Below are 27075 nucleotides of genomic sequence, written 5' to 3'. Positions count from 1 at the left end.
CCTCTCCAACCTCCCCCCCCATCTTCCTCCTTAAACAGAAAGTTTCTATCTTCCAAGAAGGGAAGGGTTAAGCACCAGCTGAGGGATGTACTGAGTTTGCAGATGCCTCTTTGCATATCTCTGCAAGCCAACTGTTCCAGCTTAGGAGGATTTTAGTGTCTGAGCCTCAAGGCCTCTAGTGGGCTTACACAGTGCACTTAGTCCTGGGCCAGCCTTGTGAACTGCTTGGGAAACCTGGCCACTCAGCCTTTGAATCCAGAAACTGGACTCTGATCACCCTTTGCTTTCCTCTTTGCTCTGAGCTCCTACCTCTGTGGCAGCTGAGCCAGCCTGAGCAGGAGAAGAAAGGGGTTGAAAAGCCTTGGCTCCAGCTCAGTTGACAGGTCAGCTATTTTGGGGCCGGCCATCAGTAACACACAGTTGACCAGGGCAGGGGTGGCACCATTTCATCTATGACTGGGTTTACATAGGCTGCAGCCAAGTGAGATTCAGACCATTTTATCTTTTTTTAATTGTGCCCTAAAAATACACTGGCACAACTGTTAGCAAGAAAGGCTAAAGAACAAGCAAAGACGCAGGCAGGAAATTTGCAGTTTTGCCAGTTTCTTGGTTCCTACTGAAACCTTTATTTACAGAAAGGGTGAATAGCTTGGCAACTCTTAAGTCATCTCTTTACATAAAGGAACCATCTGGTGTGTGATTAGAGCTGGGTTTCTATTGCAGCTGTGCTGGGGTGAGGATCCCAAGGCGTGCTGGCGCTTTTTGCTGCTCGGATGTTACCTTCGTGTTAGAGGTTGGCTGCAAGAGTTACAGAAAGTGCACTGTGACCCACGTCTTCCTCCAGGTTTGGACTCAGTGGTTTCCTTTTTCAATTATTCTCCCAAACAACTGCAGGGGATTGCTAGGTTGCTAAATACTTCACATATTTCACACTGTTAAGTAATGACTCATCTGCAGGCTGTCCCATGATCAATGGTGCTAAAAAAAGAGGTGTTGCTTTTTTCATGAAAACTCCTAAGTGCTGAGATGGAGACAGCTTGAAAAAAAAAATCAAACAAGATATTTGGCCACTGTCAGACACCTGCTGAAGCACAGGTGAGGCTGCTGCAACCAGACATATTTTGGTTTGCCAAGACAGGGGATAATGGTTGAAAGAGCTTAAGGAGTTCCCACCTTCCTCTTCACATTTCCTTTCCTTTTTTTCAGCTTTCTCAAGGAAGGAGGTTCTCCATTTGCTCACAATGGAGAAGACAAACAAAGTATTTTCTGGTCTAATAGTAATTGTGATGACCAAAAGTGGTAGATTTGTAGACTAGTTTTCTCTACAGATTGTATTTACTTCCATTTGGTCAGACTCTTGGTTTCTCTGTTCCTCTTTTGTCTTTTTTGTTGGGGACTATTTGTGCAGAAATAACAAACCCGTGTGCAGGATGAAGCACAAGATGGCTTTCCATAATTCACACTAATGGTGAAACAAAAGGGATCTGTGAGGATTATCGAAAATGTAGGAAACGGAAGTAAAATCTCAGTTCATGGGCAACATCTAAACACAAATCACTTAGGAGTGGTGTTTTGGTCATGTGCACTTGTCCTGCTGTTGGGACAGTCCTGTCGCCTACCTGCAAACACTTCACTTCTAGATATATTTGGTTCTTTTCTCATAGGATGGGTGAATTCCATCCAGGAACAGTGCCCACATAACTGTTATGCAGATTTAACTCCAGAGATAGCAACTGAAATCCCTTGCAGACCAACACAGGTGAGAAACCAGATGTGTTTTGTTCAGTGCCTTCTGGAGAGGCTTTAAGACTAGGAAACAAGAAGAGCCCAGTTCCTGGATTTCTCCATTTCTTTTACACACTGTGGGTTCAGATTCCCCCTGGTCTTATTCTGATTTCTTCCAAGGTTTTGTGGATGTAAAGGAGAGCATCAGGGTAGTGTAGCACCCTGAGCAGAGACTCACTGAAAGCCACTGGGGCTGGATACTCACTACATATGGGAATGGATAGAAGTTTGAGCCCTGTGGTGTCTGGCAGCAGGCTGAGACCAGCAGGAACAGGCAGTGGAGACCTGTATTGGTTGGGGATGACATTTTTCCCGGTGACTTTGCTGTACAGCCTGAAAAGACAATGAAGCAAAAGAAACAGGGAATTTTCATCTGACTCACGCAGTAGGAAATACCAGCCCACTCCACAAAAACAGTGTGTTCTGCCTTCTTCAGCAACTCTGCCTGTTCAGTCCATGCAAGACAGGCCTTAGAACAAGGCTTGTAACTATTCCTCTGCACTGCCATCAGACTGTTTCCACCATCTCTCGTTTTTCTTATGTCAGCTGTACCTACTCAAAATAGGAGAAAGAAATTGCTTGGAGAAAGCAGAATCCTAAGCAGATTCCTAACAGGGACAAAGGAAATGGTGCAAATCTGCCATGAGAAAAGTTGACTTTGGATCTTCAAATATCCCCCTCAGTGGTACTTGGGAAATGCACAGCCAGGAGATGAGGGAACAGTTAGGAATGTTGCTGCAAGTGAGGGGCTGTCCTGTTGCAGCAGGAAGGACTCTGCTACCGGCTGTATCCCACTCTGGAGGGGTTGTAGCATCACCATGGTCTCAGCTACAGATTTCTGTGTGTTTTTTACCCCTTGGCTAAATGGACACAATGGAGTGGTATTTCCTGGAAATAATCTGTGTTATCTTGAGGTTTTCGAGCACTTCTCCGTTAATTGCACTGAAGTTACCAAATAAGTAAACTAGAATCTAAGAACAATGACACACAAGAATATAATGTGGTGCCTGAAATCACACACACACATAGGGACACACACACCCCCACCCACCCACCCCAATAACATTTCCTACATCATTAATACCTGAGCTAATTGAGTCATGCAGTAGATTGGATGATGAAACATAAAGGGAGAGGTAAAACACTCATGAGCCCTTATAAGACATTTATGCAACCAAAGGGAATAGAGAAAAGGAGGTGAAGAATACATAAAAGATATATATTTTGCTATGAATATGCACTTTCTGGTTATTCCTAACAAATCAGTTTCCTAGCTCCAGAATTAACAACTGTTAGAGAGCTACAGAAAAAGGCAGAACTCAAGCAGGTTGTGAAAATCATTTTCAGCACTGAGGAAAAACTCTAAGCATAGTACTGAACAGTGCCTGAGTAGATAACACCAGCCTGATTAAAATTATGAACTCTTGTAAAATTACAGTCTTTCTGCACTGAAAAGGCTGTTCATCCAAACTCAAGTTTTGCAAGGCAGTGAGTCACTAGGGGAAAACAGAAAAATCAGCACCTCCTGAGATCAGTGGCTGCCTATTGCAGCCATCATTTATCAGAGCTGGTGCTCCCAAGTGGGCTGGGGCTTTGCTGGCACTTTACTGCTCAGAGGAGCCCATGACAGAAAAATGACAATAGGAACATGATCTGAGGTCTCACCTCGTGAATTGGAAGAGGATGGCAATGTGTTTATAGCCAAGCATGTACTCGATGTCACCAAGGTGGGTGCCCAGCAGGGATTTGTGACTTTTCTCACCAAATGTGGTTCTTACAGAGATCCATCTGGAAGGGGACTTCACCTGGATACTCACCTGGTTAAAAGATAGGAAGCAAAAGTAGGCATAAATTATTTTCTCTTCCAGTACAGAGATGCCATCACCAGAGCTCTGCAGGAATGAGGTGTAAGCTTGTACCTTACCCTCTGTTCTCAAGTGATGTGGAAAAGGCAGTGATCAGTGTAGCAACACCATGGAAAACTTTACATGATTGAGACTAACAAAAGCAAAGTCTGTCTGTGAAGATCTGCATTGGGGTCATAGGAGACTGAGTGACCTGATCATGAAATTCAGCACTGATAAGTGTAAGGTAGAAAGAAATGATCATGACATTATGTATTCTGTGATGACTACTGACTGAACTGACTACTACCACTCAGAAATGGGGTCTGAAGAAAATGTCAGCTGAATTCTGAGATGCAATTAAAGAAGGAAAATTAATTGTAAGACATTTTAGGATAGCAATGGAAGGAAAAAACCAAAACCAAAATGAAAAACCCATTCCAACCCAACATAAGCAAAACAAAACCAAAACAAAAGTAAACCCACACAAAATAAAATAAACAAAGAAAGACAAGAAAAGGGAGAGAAACTCTTTTATCTAGACATTTGAGCTAACATGGTATAGCTGCTCTTATACTTTTATACAGAAATAACCAGAAAGAACATCACAGTGATTCAGAGTATCTTCCCACCCCACTCCTAAATCTTTTATTTTAATAGAGTGCTACAGGTTTTTTTTTTTAATCCAATCAATGAATGGCTAACAGAATTGGGGGGAAAAAATGTGGGGAAATTTTTTTCAGTTTCCTGGGCATGTCTGTTACTATATCCAGAATTCTACAAAAGAGACTAATTGCTATTTTGAAGATATCATCCACTTGTAACAAACTCAAGAATTCCATGGATTTGGCTGATCCCAAGATCACGATTGATCAAAGTGGATCAAGAGGGAAATATTTTAAGATGTGACACAAGTCCTTGAGATAGTGACATGACTTAATAATTGAAGCACTAGCAAAACAAAGGCTTTTGGTAGCGTTGTATATTCAGCATATTCTCACAGCATATGGTAAAAAAACCTTAATCTACACAAAGAGTTTGTATTACACTGGTAACAGGTTGATGAAACAGATAATAGAAAGGCAAAAAGGTCATTAAACAAAATTTATGATGAGGGTAAACAACACCTGGCACAGTTTTGCATTTATCTTTTGCCCTGCTCCCAAACTTGCCTTCATATTCAAATGTTGTGGGTCAGCCCCTATTTTCAAACATATCTTTTGTTTGACTTTATGTAGCTGACAGCAAACACCCTGTTAACTGTACATGTAAGATACCATATAGAGGACAACTCATGTCAGTGAGAGCTGGGCTGCTACTCAGGCTTTGGTAGCTATTTAAAGCTCCAAAACATCCCAAGCCAGTATCTAGAAAGCCAGAAAATCAACAAACGAATTGCAAATGGGGAAAAGTATTAAATGTTCTTCTCAAGTGATGTGGCTGTTCCCCCTCATTCATTTAATTTCCCAATGAATAAAGCATTGCTGTAAACTTTTTAGCAAGCAAATTCTCAAGTATTTGTCTGCCTTCAGTGGGCAAAGCACATGTGTAGACACATTCCTCATTTCTCATACAAACTGTCTCCTGGGAAGCAATAAGTATCTTCAACTTAAAAAGCCCCAGAGAGCTAAAGAAGTCCAGATTTGCTATCAAATGCTGGTTCCCCACCGCATTCAGGTTGGAAAATATTGTTCCAAATTAATTCTAAAATGCAGAGGATTCCTAGAGGTAAATAGCAAGGTCTCATTTTAACCCAGGACATAGGTGAGATACATGACCTTCTTTTTAAATTTTCTCTAAGCTTCTCTTTTTCACGAATGTTGCAAAATAATTACACCTTCTCTTGCAAATCCACCCAGCACAATAGTCATCATCACGTTCTAGAAAATAAAGACAACACGCAGAGATATAATATGATTTACCTTATCAGGTGGTTCAAAGAGATCTTCTAATTGGATTCATCTTAAACATCATTTGCTTTCTACCATAGCCCAGGCTACTCTCTCAAAGAGAAATTAAACCACGGGAATTTTTATAATTAGTTGAACTAGTTATTACTTCCCAGAAAAGAAGTTGCCTCTAGAGCCTGCAGTCAAATTTCAAGTGTGAGGCTGGGCAGATATACCACCGCAGAAAACCCACAAGGCATTTTAAGAGGAGATATTTCCTGATACCATTCATCAGGTTATACTCATTATTTCCCCCTGCACTGATCTGAGTTCTTCAGTGTCTTACCTGCAGATTAGTGGATTAACTTGTTCCACTGCTGTTACTCACCTTCTTTGTTCTAGCAAAAGAGGGTGTTGAGGACTGAAAGCTGCAAAATCATGTTTTGTAGCTATGGCAAAATGTCTGTGGACTTTGACTTAAACTATTAAGGGGGAAACCCCCAAAATCTTCCAACCTGAGCTGGCAGCATGTTCACTCTGGGCTGGGCCTGCAAGGCTCTATGGAGACACATGTATGCCCTTGGAGAAGCTGCACAGAGATGCAGACCTGCGGTTCTGATGGCTACTGGAATTCCCAGAAACCAGGGGAAATTCTGATGTGTTATGTATGTTTCTACCTTGAACAAAATCTGGAGCCAAGAACACACTGGACAAATAGGGGAAATCTGTCCAGGTAACAGTGGAACCCTTGTCCCTACAGTGTTTGGTAACAGTTGGTTTATCAATGGAATTTGTTTCCACAACAGTGTGTGAGACAGTGACTCACTGAGCTGTGTGGAAAACCCTGAGATTAAGCTCATGTTGTGGGGGATTATTTTTTAAACACTGATTAATTCAGGAGACAGATCTGTTCCCTCTTCTGCAAACCTGGTCACCTGCTGCTCCTTGCAATGTGGTGAGTCAGACCTCAGCCTTTTGCAGCAGTTTTAAGGTGATTAAATTGGCATGACTGATGCCCTCTTTGCCCTTACAGCATGTTTTTGTCTTCACTGTTGTGCTGGCATTGGTCTGATTTATTGCTTACCCAAGCTGGTTCAGGAACCTGAAGAAGCAGAAGGCCAAGCCTACATCTACAGCACTTAATGCCACCAGCTCTCTCTCTGCAGACTGGTTTTATTGATGGCTTTGTGCTGGTGCCTTCTGGTCAGTTTAACTCCCTGTCCCTGTAGAAAACTAAAACAGCAATAAGGTGTCCAGCTTGCTTTCATCTGAGCAAGTCTGATCATCTTAGAGAAGGTCCCCGTGAGTGACAGGGCCAGAGCAAGGAGAGGAGCAGGTAAGTGGCCCCAGGCAGGGAAGGAAGAAGGAGCAGGGGTTGGCAGACATGGCAGGAGATAAGGACAAGGAGGACCTCTTCCTTTCTGCCCTGGCAAGCTGTTGAACACAAGTCCATGGTCTATCCCTACAGAAAAAGCTGATCATTTTCTCCCAAAGAGGGTTTCTGCTCAAGGCTTATCACCAAACTGCAGCCTAAAGGTATGATAAATTTTGGTTTACTTTGCAGGAGAATGTGAAAATTATACAATGCCAGAGCATTAGGTATGTAATCATCTTGGTATGTGAGCACAGGCAATGTCCTGATCATCCTGATGTTTTTTCCTGTACTCATTCATCATGTACTGTCATGTCACCAGAAACTGTGAACTTCCTGGATTCTAAAGATTTAAAGTTTCAACCCCAGAACATTTTTTATTTAAGCATTTGATCCTGAAGTTAGCCTTCACAGGCTCAGGAAAGCAAGCGAGAGGTGTGTTAGAGGACACCTGCTCTGAACCAGGAGCGCTCATCCAGAACAAGGCAGAGCTTCCTGGGTCCTGTAATTCACTGGAAATGTGCAATGAACACATTTCATCTGTCATGAAAGATAGACCAGGGTAAGGTTCCCTCATAGCTGCACCCTGGGAGATACTGTTCAAACAGAAAGCAAATGTGGAAACATCTTAGAAATGAAGGTGTTGCAGCTTTCTTGACTCACCCATCCTCATTCCAGTCCTGAATGTTCACACTTCAGTCTCATCTCTAGAAATTAATCTTCTCAGTTTGTGTAATCAAACCCCACTGTCAATTGTATCCAAATGCAGAAAAAGATGCCAGAATCTCTCAGAAACTGGATGCAACACTGTGGGTTCTTGCAGCATCTGCTATTCTTATTATTGAGTCTGAATTTTGTGTGTTCAGACACCCAAAGCTGTGTTTTTAACGTGTGAGGACAGAGTGAATCCCAAGCATATTGGAGTTAACAGGTAGATTACTTTGAGATAAACGTTTTTGGGGTGAATTTGGAAATGCTTGGGGTTTCATTTATTGTCTCTATCACATGACTTTAGAGAATTTTGCCCATCTCAGTCTTGCAGAAAAAAACTCTGGAGGGAGTCCTAAGAAATTGCTACCTAAATTCACTCATTGTAACGATGTTGAAATATCATTATTAGTTTTTTTAACAAATATTTTTAATTTAAGACCTGGGAGGTAACAAAAGTGCACTCTGTGATGCTGTTGATGTTTTGGCTGGAGCACTGTGTCCGGATATTGCTGTACTGGAGAGCATCCAGACGAGAGCCATGGGAATGCTAAGACAAGAGCTTTGTATGACCTCAATGACAAGAGCAATAATCTTGTGAACAGGCTGAAGGTTTTTCAGAATAGATAGGACAAGACTCAGGTATGGGCTCAATAACAGTTTGTCCCTTGAAAAAGGACTGTAAGGGATGTTCGCAGTGACAGCTGGCTGAAGGATGTTGTGAAGTCACACAATCTGAAGCAAAGATAAATATGCTGGTGGTTATAGAAAATATGTAATTGTAATGTTTAGAAGCACTAAATTAGTCTACCCAGGGTGGCTGCAAAGTTCCCTTCAGTGGAGGTTTTTAAGAACAGGCTATAAATTGCTGACATGGAAGAGAACCTTTGATTCTGCCTCCATGTGAGTTTGGGGCAATGGCGTGACAGGTAGATTGTTTGCTGATCTCTTCCAATTACCTGTGTATCTCTACACTTCAGTTTGTGCAATTAATGAATTCAAAGAGATTCAGAGGAGATGTGCAAGGGCAGGGATCTGTGTTCTCAGAGCTGTATTTGGACTGCCCAGGGCAGTGATTGTCCCCCTGTGCTTGCCACTGGCGAGACATCAAAAATCTTGTGTTCAGTTTGGGGTCCCTCATGACAGGAAGGACACTGAAGTGCTAGAGCGTGTCCAGAGAAGGACAACAGAGATGGAGAAGGGTCTGGAGCACAACTCTGATGAGGAGCAGCTGAGGGAGCTGTGGGGGTTCAGCCTGGAGAGAAGGAGGCTCAGGGGGGACCTTCTCATCCTCTACAACTCCCTGACAGGAGGGTGAATCTGACAGCCAGGTGGGAGTCTGGCTCTTCTCCCAGGGAACAAAGAACAGGACAAGAGGAAATTGCCTCAAATTGCACCACAGGATGTTTAGATTGGCTATTTAGAAAAATTTCTTCAAGGAAGGGGTGGTCAAGCACTGGAAGAGACTGCCCGGGGCAGTGTTGGAATCACCATTCCTGGAGGTATTAAGAAGATGTGTACATGTGGACTTGAGGGACATGGTTTAGTGGTGGATTGGCAGTGTAGGGTTAATGGTTGGACTTGATGATATTAGAGTTCTTTTCCAGTCTGTGATTCTACCTCAGACAGTTTAGGAATTCCTTTCTGGACCTTTGCAGCACAATATCCTGGTTTAAGCACAGAGGAGGTAAACTGTATCTACAGCCTTATTGAGGGTTTCCCCAAATCATTTTTAGAGGAGGGCTCTGGTTCACACCTTTTTCTACATCAGCTCACATTTTCCATCTTTGTTCATGCAGTATTTATCTTTCCTTTTGACCTACAATTATGACTTTAGATTCCTCTATTCCTCCATCAGCCTTCCTGTGAATTGTTGATGACCTTTTTACATACCCAAATAATCTACACGGAAATGAAAATAATTTAGCGCCAGCTATCTGAGGATCAGGCTCAAATCATACCATGACCACACAGGACTTCCTGCAAGGAGAGAACAGCTCTGTAGGACTCATGTTTGCAGGGCAGAGCAGCTGAAATAGCAGATGACTGAGAGCACAGAAAACACTGCCCAGCTAAATGTTCAAATTATCACATTCTCCAGGCATTCCTAATGCTCTGAGAGCAGCTGAAAGAACTTTCTGTGAGCATTTTTAACACATTCTGGACAGTGCCAGCCAGCCCTGCAATGTTTTCCTATCCCTCCTGGCACAGTTCACAGTTGGACTTACTGCTTGTCTCTGGAGAACAGCATCTGCCAGATCAGTGAGGGTATTCTTGCATGAATAAGCATCAACTGCCACAGTTACTGGCTAAGCATTAACTCAGGGAAGGAGGAAGGTGAGAAACAGTCCAGCACATTTGGAGAGGCATGAACACCGTCCTGGTTGCTGGCCAGCTGTACAGCTGACCCCTCTGGGAGGGCACCACACCAAAGCTGGACCTCTGGCCAGCCTCTCCCCTGGGGCTGGGTGACAATACACCTGTGCTTACAGCCACATCACGGTGTTAGGACAGGAAGGGCATTTTTGGCAGGGAGGTGATGCCCACAGGATTCTTGGGTATGGTCCTGTGCAGGGCCAGGAGCTGGATGTGATCCTTGGGGGTCTCTTCCAACTCAGCATGTTCTGTGATTCTGTAGTAGCTCATGGCTTCTATGGCCTTGCCAGTGTAGCACGATACAGACACCTGGGTTCTACCAGAGCTGAAAATAACATGCGCTTGGCATTCTGTAAAATCCCTTGCAGCAGGGCTTAGTAGCTCATTTCTGGTTTCCAGGCTGCTTCTGTAGACATTCTCTCAGACCTGTGGCTCGTTACTTGGGTTCCTTAGCTCAGGTAACCTCAGTTCACCCAGAGGGACCTGGCCTACTCCACCTTATCTTCTGTCTGACTCACCAACTCTGTCTCTGACAGGCAGACACATTTGGAAGCCTTTCTTATCCTGCCAGTCATGTCTTCTTTCTAGAATCTTTGTGACAACACTTCTCATTTGATGTTAAGATTTAAGAAAAAGAAGATTTCCTGGTTTTGGATGCATCCTAAGCACAGTGTCCAGTTCCTAAGCTCCCCTGTACATGAGAGACACACTGGAGTGAGTCCAGCAAAGGGCCATGAAGATGATTAAGGAGCTGGAGCATCTGTTATACCAGGAAAGGCTGAGAGAGCTGCTTAGACTGGAAAAGGAAAGGCACAGGGGGATCTTGTCAATGTCTAAAAATAACTGATGAGGGGACCTAAAGATACACCCACCCTGAAGTGGCTTCCTTGGTAAGGGGTTATAAATGCAGAAGTGGAAACAAGCATTTCTGTTTCAGAAGACGCAGAGTTATCACTCCCCATGCAGCCATCTAACAAAAGGTATTTTCTTCCTGTTGGCTGAAACCCTTCTACATGCAATGTCTGGGAAAGTGGTTCCTCTTGTGCCAAAAGGGAGATGAATACAACTTTGGCATCAGCAGCAAGAAGAAAACAAACAACATTGCAGGTGCAACACATCTTCAACCAGCAGTTCTTTGTGAGGTGGGTATTAGCCTCAGCTCTTGGCCCTCACCTCAGGCTGTAAGACATGTCCTGGGTCACTGAGGCCAAGAGCTCCCTGTGTAGTCAGGTAGCCATATTCTGCTTTAAAGCCTCATTGTAAAAGCCTTTAATTCTGTGCTTTTACTCCTTTGTTCACACTGAGAGACCATTCTCCATCCTTTCTAATGGGCTCTGGTTGCTTAATGTCATGAACAGATTGGGTGGATCCAAGGATTCTCTAGCCCAGGTGGTTCTTATCCAACAAGAGCTATAGCAGAGGCCCTTGGGAAGAGCTTTATAAAAATGAAGTAAGTTTGCAGCAGCACATCTTCAGAATTTTCTTTCCACTTCTGGCTATCAAGAGCTACAGGGATTTCTGGAGGCAAAGGCAGGTCATTGGTGTTTAACAGCCCTAATGGCCTGTTTAGCTGACACAAATGAAGTAAATTATAAGAAAACTTATGAGAGTGTCCAGAATCCATAATTTGCAGGAGCAAAGAGGTCTGAATTCCTTTGCTTGCTTTGAATCTACCACTCGTGAGGGGCAAGTTGTCAAACTAGATAGGACAAATTTTTTACATGGCCTTGGGCCACGTAAGTCACTTTCACATTCCCCATCAGTTGTTGAGGCTGAAGACTACTATGCCATTTTAGCACAGCAGTTCTCCTGCCTCTTTGGTACTTGTTCTACATCTTTCCAATTTGGCTGTATTTTCTTTAAAAACTGTTAGTTTATTAAAAACAGTTAGTTAAGCTCAGTTACCCCCATGCCAGCATTTTCCTGTGGCCTAAGCAACTCTGCCTCCCTTTAGGTATTTTGGATGAAAGGCGTATGGTGCTGTAAGATCTGTGGAGGTGAAGGATGCCTGGAGAGAGGAACCAGAAGCTGCTGCAGGTTAGAAGGTGTGAAGGGAGAGATCTGCAGCTGGCACAGGACAGTTTGGCTCCATGGCTGCCCAGTACCCTGAAGCAGCTGAACCTTGGTTACCATTTGCAAACAGCTATGGAACATTTTTCCAGAGTCTTGAACTCTGGGGCGAAAGCCTTGTTTTCAGTGCCTGTCCAGTTTGTTATTCCTCAGCCACAACAGAAGAGCTTTCCTTTCTCTGCATAAAGCATGACCTTTGGGTAGTGCGTAATAAGTTGGATGATCAGACAATGTTTGTTTCAGACAGAAAACACACAATGACTTTAAGAAACACACACCCAGGCACAACAATATTTCATGGGAGAGTTGGCTGAAAGGGAAAGGGGGGACAGGGGAAGTTGCACTGACCTTAGATAACACATCTGAATGAGAACAAAAATAAAATAAACAGAAATTAATCAAGGACACAAAACTGAACTGGTTGGTGATAAGGATTCAAACAGGCAATAAACAGGCTGTGGCATGCTTTCTCTGTGATGTTTGTGGAACTGTATCATTCCAGCTCTGTGGAGCTAGCATGGTGCAGGGGGCTGAGTTTGATGGGATGCTCAGGGATCTCTAGGACATGAGCAGAAGTTTTGTTTTCTGGGGGAATAGAGGGGTTATTCTTATTTTTGTTAGTTTTGTGCAAACAGATGTCATGGAACTCATAAGTGAAGGGATGAATGTTCCCCATGCCACGTGGCCCGTTAATATGCCAGGCTGAAAACAGTGATAGCTGAAACCAAAGTGAAATGGCATTTAAATCACACTTTACTGGAAAAACATGCCCTGTCCATTTCTTGTCTTCTTCCTGGCAGTTCTTTCTCACTTCCACTCAGGTTTCTCTCTACTCCAGCTAAGGCCTCCTGCTTGACTTCCATGTTGGAATTTTGTAGAGAATGAACAAAGAAAAAAAAAAAAAAAAGCCCTAAACAATGAACTCCACCCTCCTATTTCAGCTCTTTGTATGCAGCTGGGTACCACACGTTTGGAAAGCCTGTGGAAAAGCACATGCCAGCTCACCTCTGATGACTGGGATGAGAGAAGGGATGTAGCCATGAACTTTCCCTTCTTCTCCTTGTGCTTTTTGGAGCATCTGCAGTGGTGTGCAGGCCTAATTCACAAGTAGAAGTAACACAACAAGATATTTGAAGCTCAGCACTGTGTGAGTATTGGGAAGGAGGAACTTGCCAGGTACTCCCATATCAGTGTAGTGAGGAGTGAGGTCTAACCATATCTGTTGCAGTGGAATTTCCATGGGCTGCACTGAATTTTGGATTGGGTCCCTCAGTCAGGCCAGACACGGGTTACTTCTATAGACTGAAGTACTAGAAAGTCTGATGACTGCATGCTTCCTGCTCATTTCATTTTATTAACCTCTTGATTTTTTTCCTGTTATTACTGCAAGTGCAGCTGGCTGTGTAGGAAGCTCCTGTAAGTTGTGTAGGTGTCAGCCTTTTGGAGTTTGTATATTCCCGCTCTGGACAAAGGGAGTTTCCTGTCTGAGGGCCAGGCTTGTCACACCTAGCAACAAAAAGGTGGAAGTACAAAATAGCATCCACCTTTTGCACAAAGAGTCATATAAATGGAGGGCAATCCCTCAAACCAGTGAAGGCAGGTCTCTGTTGTCCATATCTCTTAAATCCCTTCTCTAATGATAAAGCCTGAGAGAAAAAAATTGTTTCTATTTTGTTCCACTGATTTCATTTCCAGCCTTACTATTTTTGTACTGATCTGTCTTCCAGAGCACAGGAGAACTCAGAAAGGCTAAACAGTGCTACTATTTAACTTCTTGGAAGGCTACACCTGTCTATAATATTTTCAAAATTATCAGAGCTCTTATATCTTGAACATTGGCATTAGGTGTGAGATCAAGCCACAGTATCATCAACACAGATGGGACTAGTTTGTTTTACTAATGTTCAGAAGACTTTAAGGAATAGTAGACTTCAGACATGCTTATCCTTGTTCAAAATTATATCACACTTCAGACTGAGACCAGGGATGATCCAGACTTGTGAACCCCTGTGGTACTTTTTGGGTTCACATGGCATAAAAACACAGCAATGCAAAGACAAGTTATGCATGATGACAGGTTTTCTCATTAGATACAACACCAAGGAATGGAATTTCTCCAGCCACAGGGTGCCTTTGCAGAGCTTAAACAAACACCTGCCATGAGATGTAGGGCCTGAGTAGATGAACTGCTGAGGTCTCTTTCTGCCTTGTTTTAGGAGACCTAGTCCATAGTTACCATGTTCCCTGTCTCAGCCAATGCTAATGCCAAGACTCACAGAAATCCTTCAAAGAACAGGGCCAGGGGCTGTTCCCAGTCAGCAGCACAGCCTGGGCTGCCTTGTTTAGGGAGAAAAGGAGAGTTCAGGTCCATGGAGGTGAGCCGTACTCTGACTGATGGCCTCAGGGTTAACTCACCCTGCCCTGTTGCTGTGACAGTTTCTCCTAATTCCAGCATGGCCTAAAATAAAACACACATTTCAAGAACAGGAAGGTTCTCCAGCTCCACTCCAGCTCTACCATCCCCCAGGTCAATGGGATGAGGTTGATGCTGAACTTTGGTGGCCTCTCCCACAAGAAGTTTTCTGAGGCTTATGTGTTTCTCTCTGCTGACTCTACAGGCAATCTAGGCCTTACTTCAGTAGGAACCTCCTTTGCTTCAACACCCTCAAAAGCACCTGTACTTACATTAAGGACAAGAGAAGCTTCCATTAACTGCTGTCAGATGGATTAAGCACTTGCCAAGTTGGTATTATCATGCTGGAACAGTGCTGGAACAATCATTGCAAGGCTGTCCAGAAACAAGGTGTTTAGGAAAAGAGCAGGAGGCTTTTACAGCAGATTTTCAATAATAACACAGAACATCTCCCCTATAAGGACCAGCTGAGAGATCTGGGGCTGTTCAGCATGGAGAAGACAGGGCTTCAGGGAGGCCTTAGAGCTCCTTCCAGTACCTAAAGGACCTACAAAAAGGCTGGAGTGACAGGACGAGGAGGGGATGGCTTTAAACTAACAGATGGCAGGTTTAGATTAATTATTAAGAAGAAGTTATTTCCTGTGAGGGTGGCGAGGCCCTGGCACAGGTTGCCCAGAGAAGCTGTGGCTGCCCAGTCCCTGGAAGTGTCCAAAGCCAAGCTGGATGTGGCTCGGAGCAAACCTGGTCTAGTGGAAGTGTCCCTGCCCATGGAAAGGGTTGGAATGAGATCAGCTTTAAGGTCCCTTCCAACCCAAAGCATCCTGTGACTCTAGGATTTTAACATGTTGTGTATCCCAAATGCAGTAAGGGACAGTGGTTATGAACAGCTGTTGAACTTTTTAAGCCATAGACTCGAAACAGGATGGATAACAAGAGGAAGGAAGGAAGTGCCATCAGTCCTGTTTTACTGCCCGAGACACTTGAGGCATGCGCAGGCTTAGCCGGGATCTCAGACCTAGGATCAACCAACCCAAATTTTTGGGGACACTGTGCAGGAATTTAAAGAATTTCTCTCTCAAGAAGGCACAGTAAAACAATTTCAGGAGGAAGGGGCATACTGTGAATAGCCTGTCATAAGGCATGTAGGGACATCTTTGGAATGAAGATGGCTTTCACACACTCATCCTGGTGGTCATGGAGGGCCAAGCCTGTGCTCACAGGGTTGAGCCAAAGCAGGAACTCTAGTAGAGCTTTTCCTCTCTGCATGAACAATTGGGGGAAGCTCGGTCATTTTGAGGAATTTCCGAGGACAGTAAATTACATACTCGATCACAACTCTATTATGTTTTGAGGGAAGGCATTTGGAAATTAATATTTCATATTAAGATTTAAATAGGGAATGCATACAGCTCTGCTGCTCACCAGCACCCTCAAACCTGGCTGCCACAGCATTTTTGCTCCTGTTGAGGTGTTTAAGCAGACCCTGGGTTGGCAGCAGCCAACCTTGTAAGCAGACCCTGGCTATCTCTGTGCCTCAGTTCTGTGCTGCCAAACAAGGATGATATTTGCTGTCTCTGCCTCACAGGGTGCTTAGAGAGACCCTGGGGCAGGAAAAACCCATCACTGATTGTATTAATGATCTGGTAAAGCAAGACTTGTGGAAGTACCTAGAAGGCAAATGAGATGTGACTCCCTTTTCATCCAGAATGGAGGAATTCAGTGCCAGGAATGGTCGATATTAGGTGACCTTTGAGGTCTTCCTGAAACAAGTATTACTTTGTGTAAATCAGCTGATGGATATGACACAAGGGAGTTTAAAGGTTTTTTTTCCTGGGCTGGGAAAAAACTGTTTATTCAAAAGTTGTCCGCTGGAAGGTGTCTGAAGGGTGAGCTAGAAATCCTGTTGTCATGGGCTGACCCTGTTCTGAAGCTGAGCCCACGCACAGCCACTCACTTACTGCCCATCTGTCAGAGGGGTGGAGAAGAGAATAGGATGAGAAAAACTGCAAAAACTAGTGGATTGAGAAAAATAGAGGTTAATAAGGGAAAGAAAGTGGAAAGAAAAAAAAAAGTGATGTGAAAGTAATACTTCACTACCTCCCGCAAGCAGATGTACACCCAGAAAATGTCCAAGCAATGGCTGGTTTGGAAGACAACCCTGACTTCCACCACTATTTTTTTTGTTGCTGAAAATGATGTTATATGGTTTGAAACATCCTTTTTGGGAATTCAAATCAGGTTCCCCTGTTTTATTCCCTCTCAACCCTCATCCCTCTCACAACAGAGTCAGTGGAAAAAAAGAGAAAAGCCTTGATGCTCTGCAAGCCCTGCTCAGCAACAGCCAAAGTGTCGGTTTGGTATCAACACTTTTTCAGCCACAAATACAAAACACAGCACTGCACGAAGAAAGTTAATTCGATCCTAGCCAGACACAGCACACCCCCATCTTGTTTGGATTGCTCAGATGGGAATTATGATGGAGAGGGGAGCACTTTGGGGCAGAATTCGTTGCAGGCTTCCACAGGAATAAACTGAAGTTTGTAGAAAAGAGATAAACTGTGTGCAGAGGTGGTGGATTAAGGCTACAACATCCGTGTCATGTCATGGGATGGCTGTCAGAGTGAAACCTCTTCCAAGCCACCATCAACAGCAGATAAGCCCTCAGAATAGGCTGCAAATGTAGTCAAAAACTCCTTAACGAAGTCCACTGGTGCAGCATTATAACATGCAAATATTGCAGTGTAATTACTAGACAACCTGCTGCAGTGAATTATCTGCTCCGCAGGAGCTGATCTCTGAAAAAAACCACCAACCAAACAAACATGGAATCGATCATTCATCCATCAGAGAGAAACAAGCCATTGCAAATCTTCTTTTGCTATCTCTTTCCCATTTTCCTTGTTCCTGCACACCCACCTTGTGCATTCCATTTCATCCACATTCCTAATACAACCTGTTCAGGGCCACTATCACAGCCCCACAGTTCCTGCCCTCACCCAGTGCTGGCTCAGTCCTGTCAGGATGCTGCCCAGCAAAGATAAGGGGGACGAGCTGCTGCTCCCTTACCAGCAGGGCAGGTGCTGGATCAGATTAACCCATGGGCGGTAACTGCCCCCAGGCAGGCTGAGCCACATGCAGGATCATTTGAGAAATAAACTCTATAATCATGCAATTGTGGTGGGTTTGCTCAGGAATGGCAATTGAACCCCTTTTGCAGATCATGGTCCTAAGAAACTGTTTCAAGGAAAACTGGAAATGGCTTTCTGCAAGGAGTTGGGTTTTGCTGTAGATTCATCCCATTTGGTCTTAAAAAAGCCATGATTCTTGCACAAGGCTGAGATTAATTCCAGCAGCAAACCATTTCAGTTTCAAGTGCAATACAACCCCAAAATAATGAAGTCCTCATGGATGATGCAATTCACTTCCATGCTTGTCCGCTGTCTTCTGGCAAACTGTGAATCACAGCCCAGAGCGGTGGCAGCAGCAGGTAGGTTTCTTGGTCAAGTGAATGGGTTAAAAAAAGGAACTCTAGTAAAGGCTGCACTGGTCTTTTGTGTTATAACAATGAGAGGAAGCTCTGCCTAGTTTGAGGAATTTCCCACGTCTCCAATTCAGATGTTGGAGAACTGCTTTATTAAGCCTGACTAAGAGGTGTTAAAAAAATAAAAATAACCAAGAAGATCAGGACAAAGATATCTTCTCAGTGCCTACGCATGTTCTCTTTGTTTGTTTTTAAAATCTGGATCACCGGAGGCAAACTCAGACGAATCTAGGGAAGTTAAATAGTGAGAGATGTCACAGCAGGTTCCTGCTGAGCTGCCTGACCCATCACTGAGTTCAGTCAAGTGTCACTGCTACCCAGATGCTAAAGATTTGCTCCTAAATTTCTTTAAATATCACTTCATTCTGCAATGTTGCCAGACATCACTGGACAGGTTAAGTGACAGAAATAGATGAGGAATTTTCTAGGTGAGAGGAAAATCGATGGGTTGTGAAATACCATTTTCTTCATGCAACAGCAAGTGATAGAAGCAGGAGAAATAGAGCCTCAGGCTTTCAAATTCACAACATCCTTTCCCTTGCTATTCCCTTGCTTGTCACAAGCTCATTGCCCCTAAAACTGTCACTGAAAGTGTGAGTTACAGCTTTCAAACAATAACACTTTTCTCCCCCAAATCCAAAAGCTCCTTGTGCACGTAGGTGAGCACTGCTTTCCCATGATGTGGAGAGAGAAACAAGGTTGTACAGGTCACACCGCAGCTCTGCTTTTTTTCTGAATCATGATCATTTAAGCAAAGTGGATAGTGCTGCACCAGAGATGTTTGGAAATGGAGCAGAACTTTTGGGGATATCGACATCAATGGAGGTGAAAGCATCAGAAAGCCTCCCTGCATCCCCCCTGACACTGAGCACTGGCAGCAGCACTCCAACACACCACTATAAAACTGGCTTTCATTTAAGCAGCTGACAACACACATAGAAAAGAATGGAAACAAGATAAATGTGATGCTCAAAGACAGTATACAGAAGTTTCTCAACCTGTGGCTGTGGGTGCCCCAAGTCCCTCTCCCCTGTCAGAAAGTTTCACCTAATATGACACTGAAGGGAGATTGCCCTTAAAGAAACCCACCGTTCTATACAGCTGACAAAAACACAGTGCCTGCATCTGCATTGCAAATTCCAGCCACTCTAAGTACAAAGTGGAACAAACAAAGTACAAACAAAACAAAGTGGAAAAAAATTCTAAATGCTATTGCAGTTGACTTTTTTCTCCGAAACTCTGCAGCACGACTTAATAAGGAGGTAATAAACGCAATGAGGATTAGCGCAGCATTTCTGTGCACGTCCCTCTTTACCTCTGCAGCATCGAGCTTAAACGAAAGCAATCATAGCCTCTACTAGCATTCACTAGCCAAGCGAACAGGCAGTAGCATTTTGTCAGGAGCTTGAATGGCTTAATTAATACCCTGAACAGCCAAAAGCATCCTACAGAATACTGCCAACTAATCACCACAGAATGAAACACGTGCTGATTGCAGTTCTCCTGGCAGAAACCCGCAGCAGGTTTACTGGTGATGTAAAGCTTGCACCACACTGTCAGAATCTGGCCCGAAAAATTCCTTCAAGGCACCCTTACCCACCTCAAAGTGTTAAACCAATGCCACATTTCACACACAGCATCCATACCTGTAGGACAAGTGCTGGTCCTGTCCGAGTCTTTTCCAAACTTGTCCTCTTGTACTGGGATGGAAACTTCCCATCCAAGTGTCACCTCCTGCCTCAGCCCCCTGCCCTTTGTTTTTCCAGGATCTCGAGACACACCTGCTTTTCCGCGTGTGCTGTTGCTTGTTGGGCTTGGGGTTTTTTTTTTGTTTTGCTTTTGTTTTCAGAACAAATTAAACAGCCCGTGAGCAATTCTCAGTGAGCGAAAGAACCTTTTGGCTTGTGGCGATTTAATCAAGCAAACCCCGTGACCTCCCTTTCCTGCGATCAGTGGGAACTGATCCCTTCTCCACCAGCGCAGGGTGGAGTTGCAGCTAAAAAGCACAAGCTTGAAAGCTGGAAGGGCAGGACAGATCTTCCTCCTCCGTTTGTTGTGTCAGAGAACATGGTGATTCCTGCTGCTCTGAAACACGGAGGTGACCTCTGGCCAGGAAGGAACCTGGAAATATTTTCTAAGCGATTTCCTGCTGTTGGGGGGAAAGTGGATGTAAGGGACACTTGGGTGGGGGTGCTAACAGAGCTGTTGGGCAGTGTGATTTCAAGGTGGGCAGAACACTTTTTTGGTCATCAGGGGTGTGCAAGTAAAATATTTATTTTTTTTTTTAACCCAGGGTAAACTGTTCTGAGAGTCTCAGTTGTCACTATACTGAATGATCTTGAGCCTACAGGTGCTCTTCAGACTTTCTGCTATCGTGCTTTTCATGCCAAGAGATGCTGAGATACTCTGCAAATTAATAAAATCTGCAAATTAATATAGAAGAGCCATGGAGCATGTGTTCAGCAACACCCCAGCAATGCAGCTGTGCCACAAGGAATCCTTGTCAAGGTGCAGAAGAAATCTGGGCCGGTTCATGCATCCAGAAGAACAACTATTCCTGGAATAGCCATAAACTGTGCTCTGCACATTTTGCCTCCAGTTTGGGCTCCCAAAGTGGGTTTTTCAAGCATTAGCCAAATGACTGCACCCCTGGAAGGTGAGGATGGTGCCCCAAAGCTCAGTCCTAGTTATGCTGATAAATGAAAGACACTGTAATGGCTTCCTTGGAATCACAGAATCATAGAAGAGTTTTGGTTGGAAAAGACCTCTATGATCATGGAGTCCAATCATTAATGCTGCATTGCCAAGCCCACTGCTAAACCATGTCCCTAAGCACCACATCCATGTCTTTTAAGTCCCTCCACCACTTCCCTGGACAATGTGTTCTTTGCTGTTGTCTCTCCTGGCTTCACACCATTTCTGATGTTCTTGCAAGGTAACTGCAGGCCCATGGCCCAACATCAACCCATCAGATGGCCCATGGCATCTCTGGTCCAGGTGCTATCTCTGATGAGAGGTATCAGCTTCTACCTGTTGACTGTACAAGCAGCTGAGAACAGCTTGTCCCTCTGTGTCTCAGGGTCTGACCAGGATGTGTCTGGACCATATTTCTGAGGATGTCTTCAGATGGAAAATTGTATCCAGGACTCCAGATTCTACAGATAATAGCATTCTTTCTGGACACAGCAAGTATTTATTTTAGCAACCTTATATCCCCACTCTGGATCACTTTTAAGTTACTCTATGTGATTCAGTTCATGCTGCAAAAGCAAGAAGGAACATTTTGAAATTTCAGTGATGAATACACCTCACTCACATGCTCACTGACCTATACTTTTTCTAGCAACAGAGAAGGAGAGAAAGAGATGGAGAGGGAGTCTGGGCAATACACCCTGTCTTTATCTGCTTTTGATTAATGAGTGTGATCAATATTGCCTTCTATTTAGCAGCAACCTCTGTATCTGGGGCATCTCACTACTTATATCCAATATAAATCATTAATGGCATGGGTCACTAGAAGGAAGATATAGCAGGCATTTTCTTTATCACCAGCTTGTCCCGTCACCAAGGAATGTCATGGCTTGCAACGCTCTAATATGCACGTGGACAATAAAGGGATATTTCAGTTGTTCTGGTGATCCTGGCAGATGGCAAAGAATTAACCTTTGCTCATACTGGGGAGAGCAAATCCTTACTCACTTTGCTGTAGTGTGCTGAGAAGGAAGGAAGTAATGAAATGTCTCATTATACATCTGACTTGAGAAATATATTTAGAACTGACTCTAGTGCTGAAGGCTGCATGGTCTCACACCAAAAGGAGCGACATGCCCTGGACTCTCTTCCTGCAGCCGGTGGTCGACTGAAACTATTTATGTTCATGAACAAGGTCTCTGAAGATGACTTTTTTCCTGAAGCACCAGGAATTCATTGCAGTGACAGAACAACCAATTTGGGTATTCAGAGTACTTCAGTTGTACTGCCATCGCTCAGCTTTATGGGTTTCTTTTAGGTTGAAGTGACTTGGGTTTATAATTAGGAATTTTTTTAGGCTAGTTACCACGCTTGTATGAATTTCATCATAGCAGGAGGATCACTACAATAATGTGTAATGTAACCATCTAGTTGAGAATGCCCAAAAAGCTAAATGGATATTTAATCTTCTAGGGAAAAAAGGCACAGACAAAGCAAATGTGGAAACTGAAGCTGAAAAATTTAATTTAAAAGCAAAGGTCCATATTTTTCATAATCCCAGCAATCAATCATACATGTAAACCTCCTTGTGATTCACTAATCCTTGACATACTTGTATCACAGCTGGCTGCTTTCCTTCATTTTTCTTCATTATTTGGCTTAGATAGAGATTCAGTTACCCAACATCCTTAATGAAGGACCTACTCTTTCAGCCTTTAGACTTGCTGGAGCTCTTTTATTATTACATTAGAGCTCCAGCTGCCTCACTGGACTGTGGTTTTAACAACATGTTTTGTCTGAGGTTATATAAAGCTTTGTCTGCTAAAAGCAGTTATTGACAATAGGCAAACAAGGGACTTCATAGCTGATAGGAAATCCCAGTGCAGAGGCCCAGGCCAAAGCAGGGACTCCTTGAGAACGATGGAGAACTCGTTGAGCTTCTGTGAAAGCCAATCAAGGAAGTGGAAAACGCCTGTTACTGGTAGCCTTTGTGCTCATGCGATTGTTGGATTTCCCTAGCAGAATACATGCGGTAATTCCTCCAGGGATTTCTGCGTCCCTTCCCACAAAGCACAACCCACCCAATCCCTTTCTGAAACTTCAAGCAGCTTCCTCTGGGTTAGCTGGGCCCTGTTTAAAATGGATGGGTGCAGGCAATGGCCTATTTTCCCATCGTTTCATCTGACAATGGACAGTGAAGGAAATGCTTTCTTCGTGGTGCACGACCAAGATGTGATCATCACCCAAGATGTTTGGGTGTGGAGAGCTCTGCAAAGCTGTATCCTACATAACATGGGGCTTGAAGACGCCATACAATGCAGTGTGCTGTGGAATTCCCACTTATTATTGTAATTATCTGCTCATAAAAGTAATTAATGGAATTAATAGTAACAACACAGAGAAACCCAGCAGTCAGGAGGGACATTTGTGTTGAGGGTGTACAGACCCAGAGCTCCAAAAGAATGGGACAAGTAGTAGCTGAAGATATATAGATGGGACAGGATGGGTTCACCAGGAATGGTCCTGGTCCTGGCATGTCAAAGGGACGATGGTCAGGCTAGACATGATGTGTGCAAGAGCAGACACCAGCAGAAGGAGATGGAAGAATATTGTCATCATCCAGGAGGTGCCATGAGTGAGATGGACAGAACACATGGGGATGGAGGGAAGAGGATATTTCCTAGTGCTGGAGTCAAGCAGAACCTGCAGGTTCTGGGCTGGGCAGGGCAGGGAAGGGAAGCTCTCGAAGTGTTAAAGCCCCAGTAGTGCACAGACTTTGGCATGGGAGCACCTCACACACATGAAGAACACAGCGGGAATTGCTTTCAGGGCCACAACCTTTCTTTTAAAGTCTGATCGATGTGGCACATAGTCTAACATGGTGGGGAAGTTGATGTGTTCAACTATGATCCAAAGAAATGGTGTTCTCCTGGGGCAAAGGTTGGGAGGGTGTAGGGAGAGAGTTCCAGGAGCTCTTCTTCTAATCTTGTCCCCGTGACAGGCACAAAAGTGGGGAGATAGACTAAGTGTATACTGCCCTTATGATCTCATGTGCTTTCACTCAGTACTCATATTTACTTAGCAGTTGATTTATTTACAGGAGAGAAGAAGCCTTGCACAGGCAAGTTTGAGAAAATGAACTTGTCTAGGAAGGCGTGCCTTTAAAATCCTTGCTCTAACAGCGAATGTCATCTATGAGATTAAGGTACAATACCTTAGGCAGGTCCTCCACAGTGTTTTTCATGCTTATGAAAGTGAAGAAGAAGGGATTGGCTATCTGTGGGAGACTCCAAGGTGAAAGAATACGGGCTGTGCAACCACTTCTGATTCCCATGACTGAAATACATGTCAGGGCATTGCATATAAATTTAGTTCATAGATTTGCATATCCTTTCCAGTGAAAAGAGACCTTTTGACCCAGTCAGAACATGTTTGTGGATCATGCTGGTTACTGGTAAAGAGCATGTTGGTCACACAGCTGCTTTCCAGTCACCCCTCTGCCCCAAATGCCCACCACACCAAATGTCCATGGAGGTCAGATCCCTCCATGGGAGCTTTGGAGGCACCACATGGATGACTAGAAGTAATGAAACCCAAAGAAAGGCAAATTCCCAAAGGATTTATGAATTCCAGCTTGCAAAGAGTCCGTATTGTATAAATAAATACATATATATATACATATATATATACACATACATGCATATACACACATATATAGTCCATTGATTCATCAAGGCAATTACTCTTTTGCATAGAAAATGTCTAGGCAAAGCACAAACTTCTGGCTATACAGAAACCTTTGTATTTGGTAAAATTCCATATGAGGCAGGTTTTTTGTGTGAATCTAATCTTTTTTTCTCATTTGCAGACATAAATGAGAACATCATATGTTCCTTCTGACCCCTAGGTCCAGCAGCCAGTCCTATTTTTTTATTAAATCAAATTCTTCTTTGCTTTCCTTCCTTGCTCTGGGACAAGAAGTACTCTTTTGGCTGTTGAAAAATAGAAAATATTGCCACAAAACTCCTCTGGCCACATATCCATGGCACTTGTAAGAGACAATCCCATGTGCATTGGGAGAAGAAAACACATTTCTAGCTTTGTGTATTGTGATATTTCTTAACTTCTTCTCTCATTTTTTAGGCTGATCTCACAGTTTCTCTGAAGGGCAGAGTGTGGTGAATGAGTGTTTTAAGGTCTCTTGAAGAATCACCTCTAAAGGTATTGGCAAAAGCAGATTTAATAAAAAAGTGACAGTTGACAAAGTTTGTTGGCAAGGTTCACTGTCCTACTTACTGGATGGTTAAAGCACACAGAGAAAAAGCAAACTAGGATTGAAAATCAATCAATCTAAACCTGAAATTCATCCAAAAATTATCTACATGGAGACTGATGGGGAGTCTTTGTGGGGGAAAGGGTGAGAATAGGAAAGGGTAAGGATAAAAAGGACTAAGGAAGACCTTCCTGTTGAGTCAGAAGGTTCAGAGTAGATCCCCCTGCTAAACTACACCCCAGACTTGACCAACAGTTTAGGCCTAAAGGTTTAACAGCACTGAAATTGAACAGCACCTAGACTATAGCTTAATCTCAATAATTTAACAAATGATTCATATGAAATTTACTGCAGACACAACAGTAACCCACAGGCCTAACGTACTTACAAATCTGAAGTGCATAGGCATCTAAGGGAGCAACATGCGTGGTGCATTTGCATATTCACACACATGCAGACCTAAAGGAGGGTATACAAGGTACATACCTGTGAAAATTTCCTGAATTCAGGGAAGTACTGATGCTGGATGCCTTTGCACCTTCTCAGTGGTTGAAGGGTTGAGTCTCAAGGAGTGGGGATCTCAGCCTAGGATCCCTCATTGTCATTCAGCTGTGGTCCCCCGAGTATATCCAACCTGGGAGCTGTGTGGCTCAGAGAGGGAGGTGCTGGTCTCAGCCTGCTGCAGTCCAGGAGAGCCCAGAGGGTCTCATTTTGGACCACTGCTTAGAGAGTCACAACAGACTTGGCTTTGGTCACAGTAATTTTCCATCCTGGCCACGATTTGTGTCAGTAACTTTCTTTGAAAGTTCAAAACCAAAAATGTTCCACCTGGGTGGTTATTCAGGTAAGAAAAATAAGTTCCCAAGGCTGTTAAAAACCAGGGCTCCTTAGCCAGCACTAGGTCCTGGGAGCAGATAGTGTTTCTGATCAGCTCATGAGAACCTCAGCCCAGAGGCTGTCCATCAAGGCCGAGGCCTAATGAGCATTTCTGAGACCATGGTGAACCCCGAGGGGGAGTGGGGGATGCACCACCACACCGACATTTTGCCATTTCTTCTAATCTCCAAGTTAATAAAGACCTACAAGTTTCCTCTAGAAGGCTGGGCTAAAGAACAAACACCTAAAGGACAAATATGTTTCATTTGGCTGCTCAGCAGCTGGAAAAGCTGTCCAGATAATCAAACACAGTGAAGTGGTTGCCAGCTACACGGTGAAGATCGTTGTCAGGCCAGTAGCCAGACAGAGCCAGCCAGGAGTCATGTGAGTTGGGTGACGGTGTTAGAAGGGGATGGAAAGTACAGAAATGAATTGGAGGCACCATTGGGAGGTAAGGGATAGGTCTGTTAGAAATACAGGAGAGAAGTGGGAACAGAGCCTTAGAGAGGACTAGAGCAGAGTCTAGGGAAGGTGAGGGGGCTTGACTGTTGCTATGGTGAGTGTCATAGGGAATGTGGTGGGACTCCAATATCTTGCAGTAGAAGGTGTTGGATAGAAAGCTGGTGAAAAATTCCTTACTTCTTTGGTTCATAAAACAACTTTTTCTTTTTACAGTTCTATGCTAAGCAGGTGGGAGGTTGCTAAAGAGTCCCAAATGCTCCTGCACCCTAAGGACTCTGGAGCGAGATGCCCAGGCCAGTAACCAGAATGTGGGACACAGCAATGAGTCTGGAGCCAGAGCAGTGGGTAAAGGGACCCTGGCCTCACTGGAGGAGCATTTAGGCAGATTTTTATCAGTGTTACTGGAGGTGAAGAGGCAGTTCACCTGAATTCCCATCTTCTAACAGAGATTTCCTTGTTTGCTTATAGCTTTATGAAATGAGGAAACTCTGCCCTGTAAGAGCAATAAGGAAGGGTAAAGTTTATTTTCTTGGTAGAGTGGAAGGAATCTGGTACAATTTAGTTGTGTATCAGGAGAATGCTGACAAAAGCCACTCCCACTCCTCCCAAGAGGGGACCCCCTGGGAGAATTTTTGCACTGGCATGTTTGAGTTGGATAAACTTGCACCAAGAGGCTTTGCTTTGTGCCTGATCCGTGATATTCATCAGTCCATTTGCTGATTTTTACTCAAGATAGATGGGCCAAAAGGAACTGAATTCTACTGCAGATCAAAAC

The 27075-nt window shown here is 43.9% G+C and overlaps 1 protein-coding gene across 4 annotated transcripts in view; it reads right to left on the bottom strand.

Annotated features, from left to right (window-relative positions):
- ADGRF5 (adhesion G protein-coupled receptor F5) overlaps positions 1-25691 on the bottom strand; it is a 47383-nt gene extending 21692 nt beyond the window's left edge. For 2 of the 4 annotated variants that reach the window (XM_069011729.1, XM_069011732.1), the window contains exons 1-3: positions 19645-19731; positions 3451-3602; positions 1991-2118 (exon numbers count right to left, since the gene is read on the bottom strand). In XM_069011729.1, the coding sequence (XP_068867830.1) occupies positions 1991-2092 (102 nt within the window). In that variant the 5' untranslated portion in view covers positions 2093-2118; positions 3451-3602; positions 19645-19731. Of the gene's footprint in view, positions 1-1990; positions 2119-3450; positions 3603-19644; positions 19732-25448 lie in introns of those variants that run through there. The other 2 variants (XM_069011730.1, XM_069011731.1) reach the window with 2 other exon arrangements.
- Positions 25692-27075: the final 1384 nt, after the last annotated feature.

This window comes from Aphelocoma coerulescens, chromosome 3 (assembly GCF_041296385.1).
Source record: "Aphelocoma coerulescens isolate FSJ_1873_10779 chromosome 3, UR_Acoe_1.0, whole genome shotgun sequence".
Classification (NCBI taxonomy): Eukaryota; Metazoa; Chordata; class Aves; order Passeriformes; family Corvidae; genus Aphelocoma; species Aphelocoma coerulescens.
The sequence above is the reverse complement of the archived record's forward strand: the minus strand, read 5'-3'. Positions and strand labels throughout refer to the sequence as shown.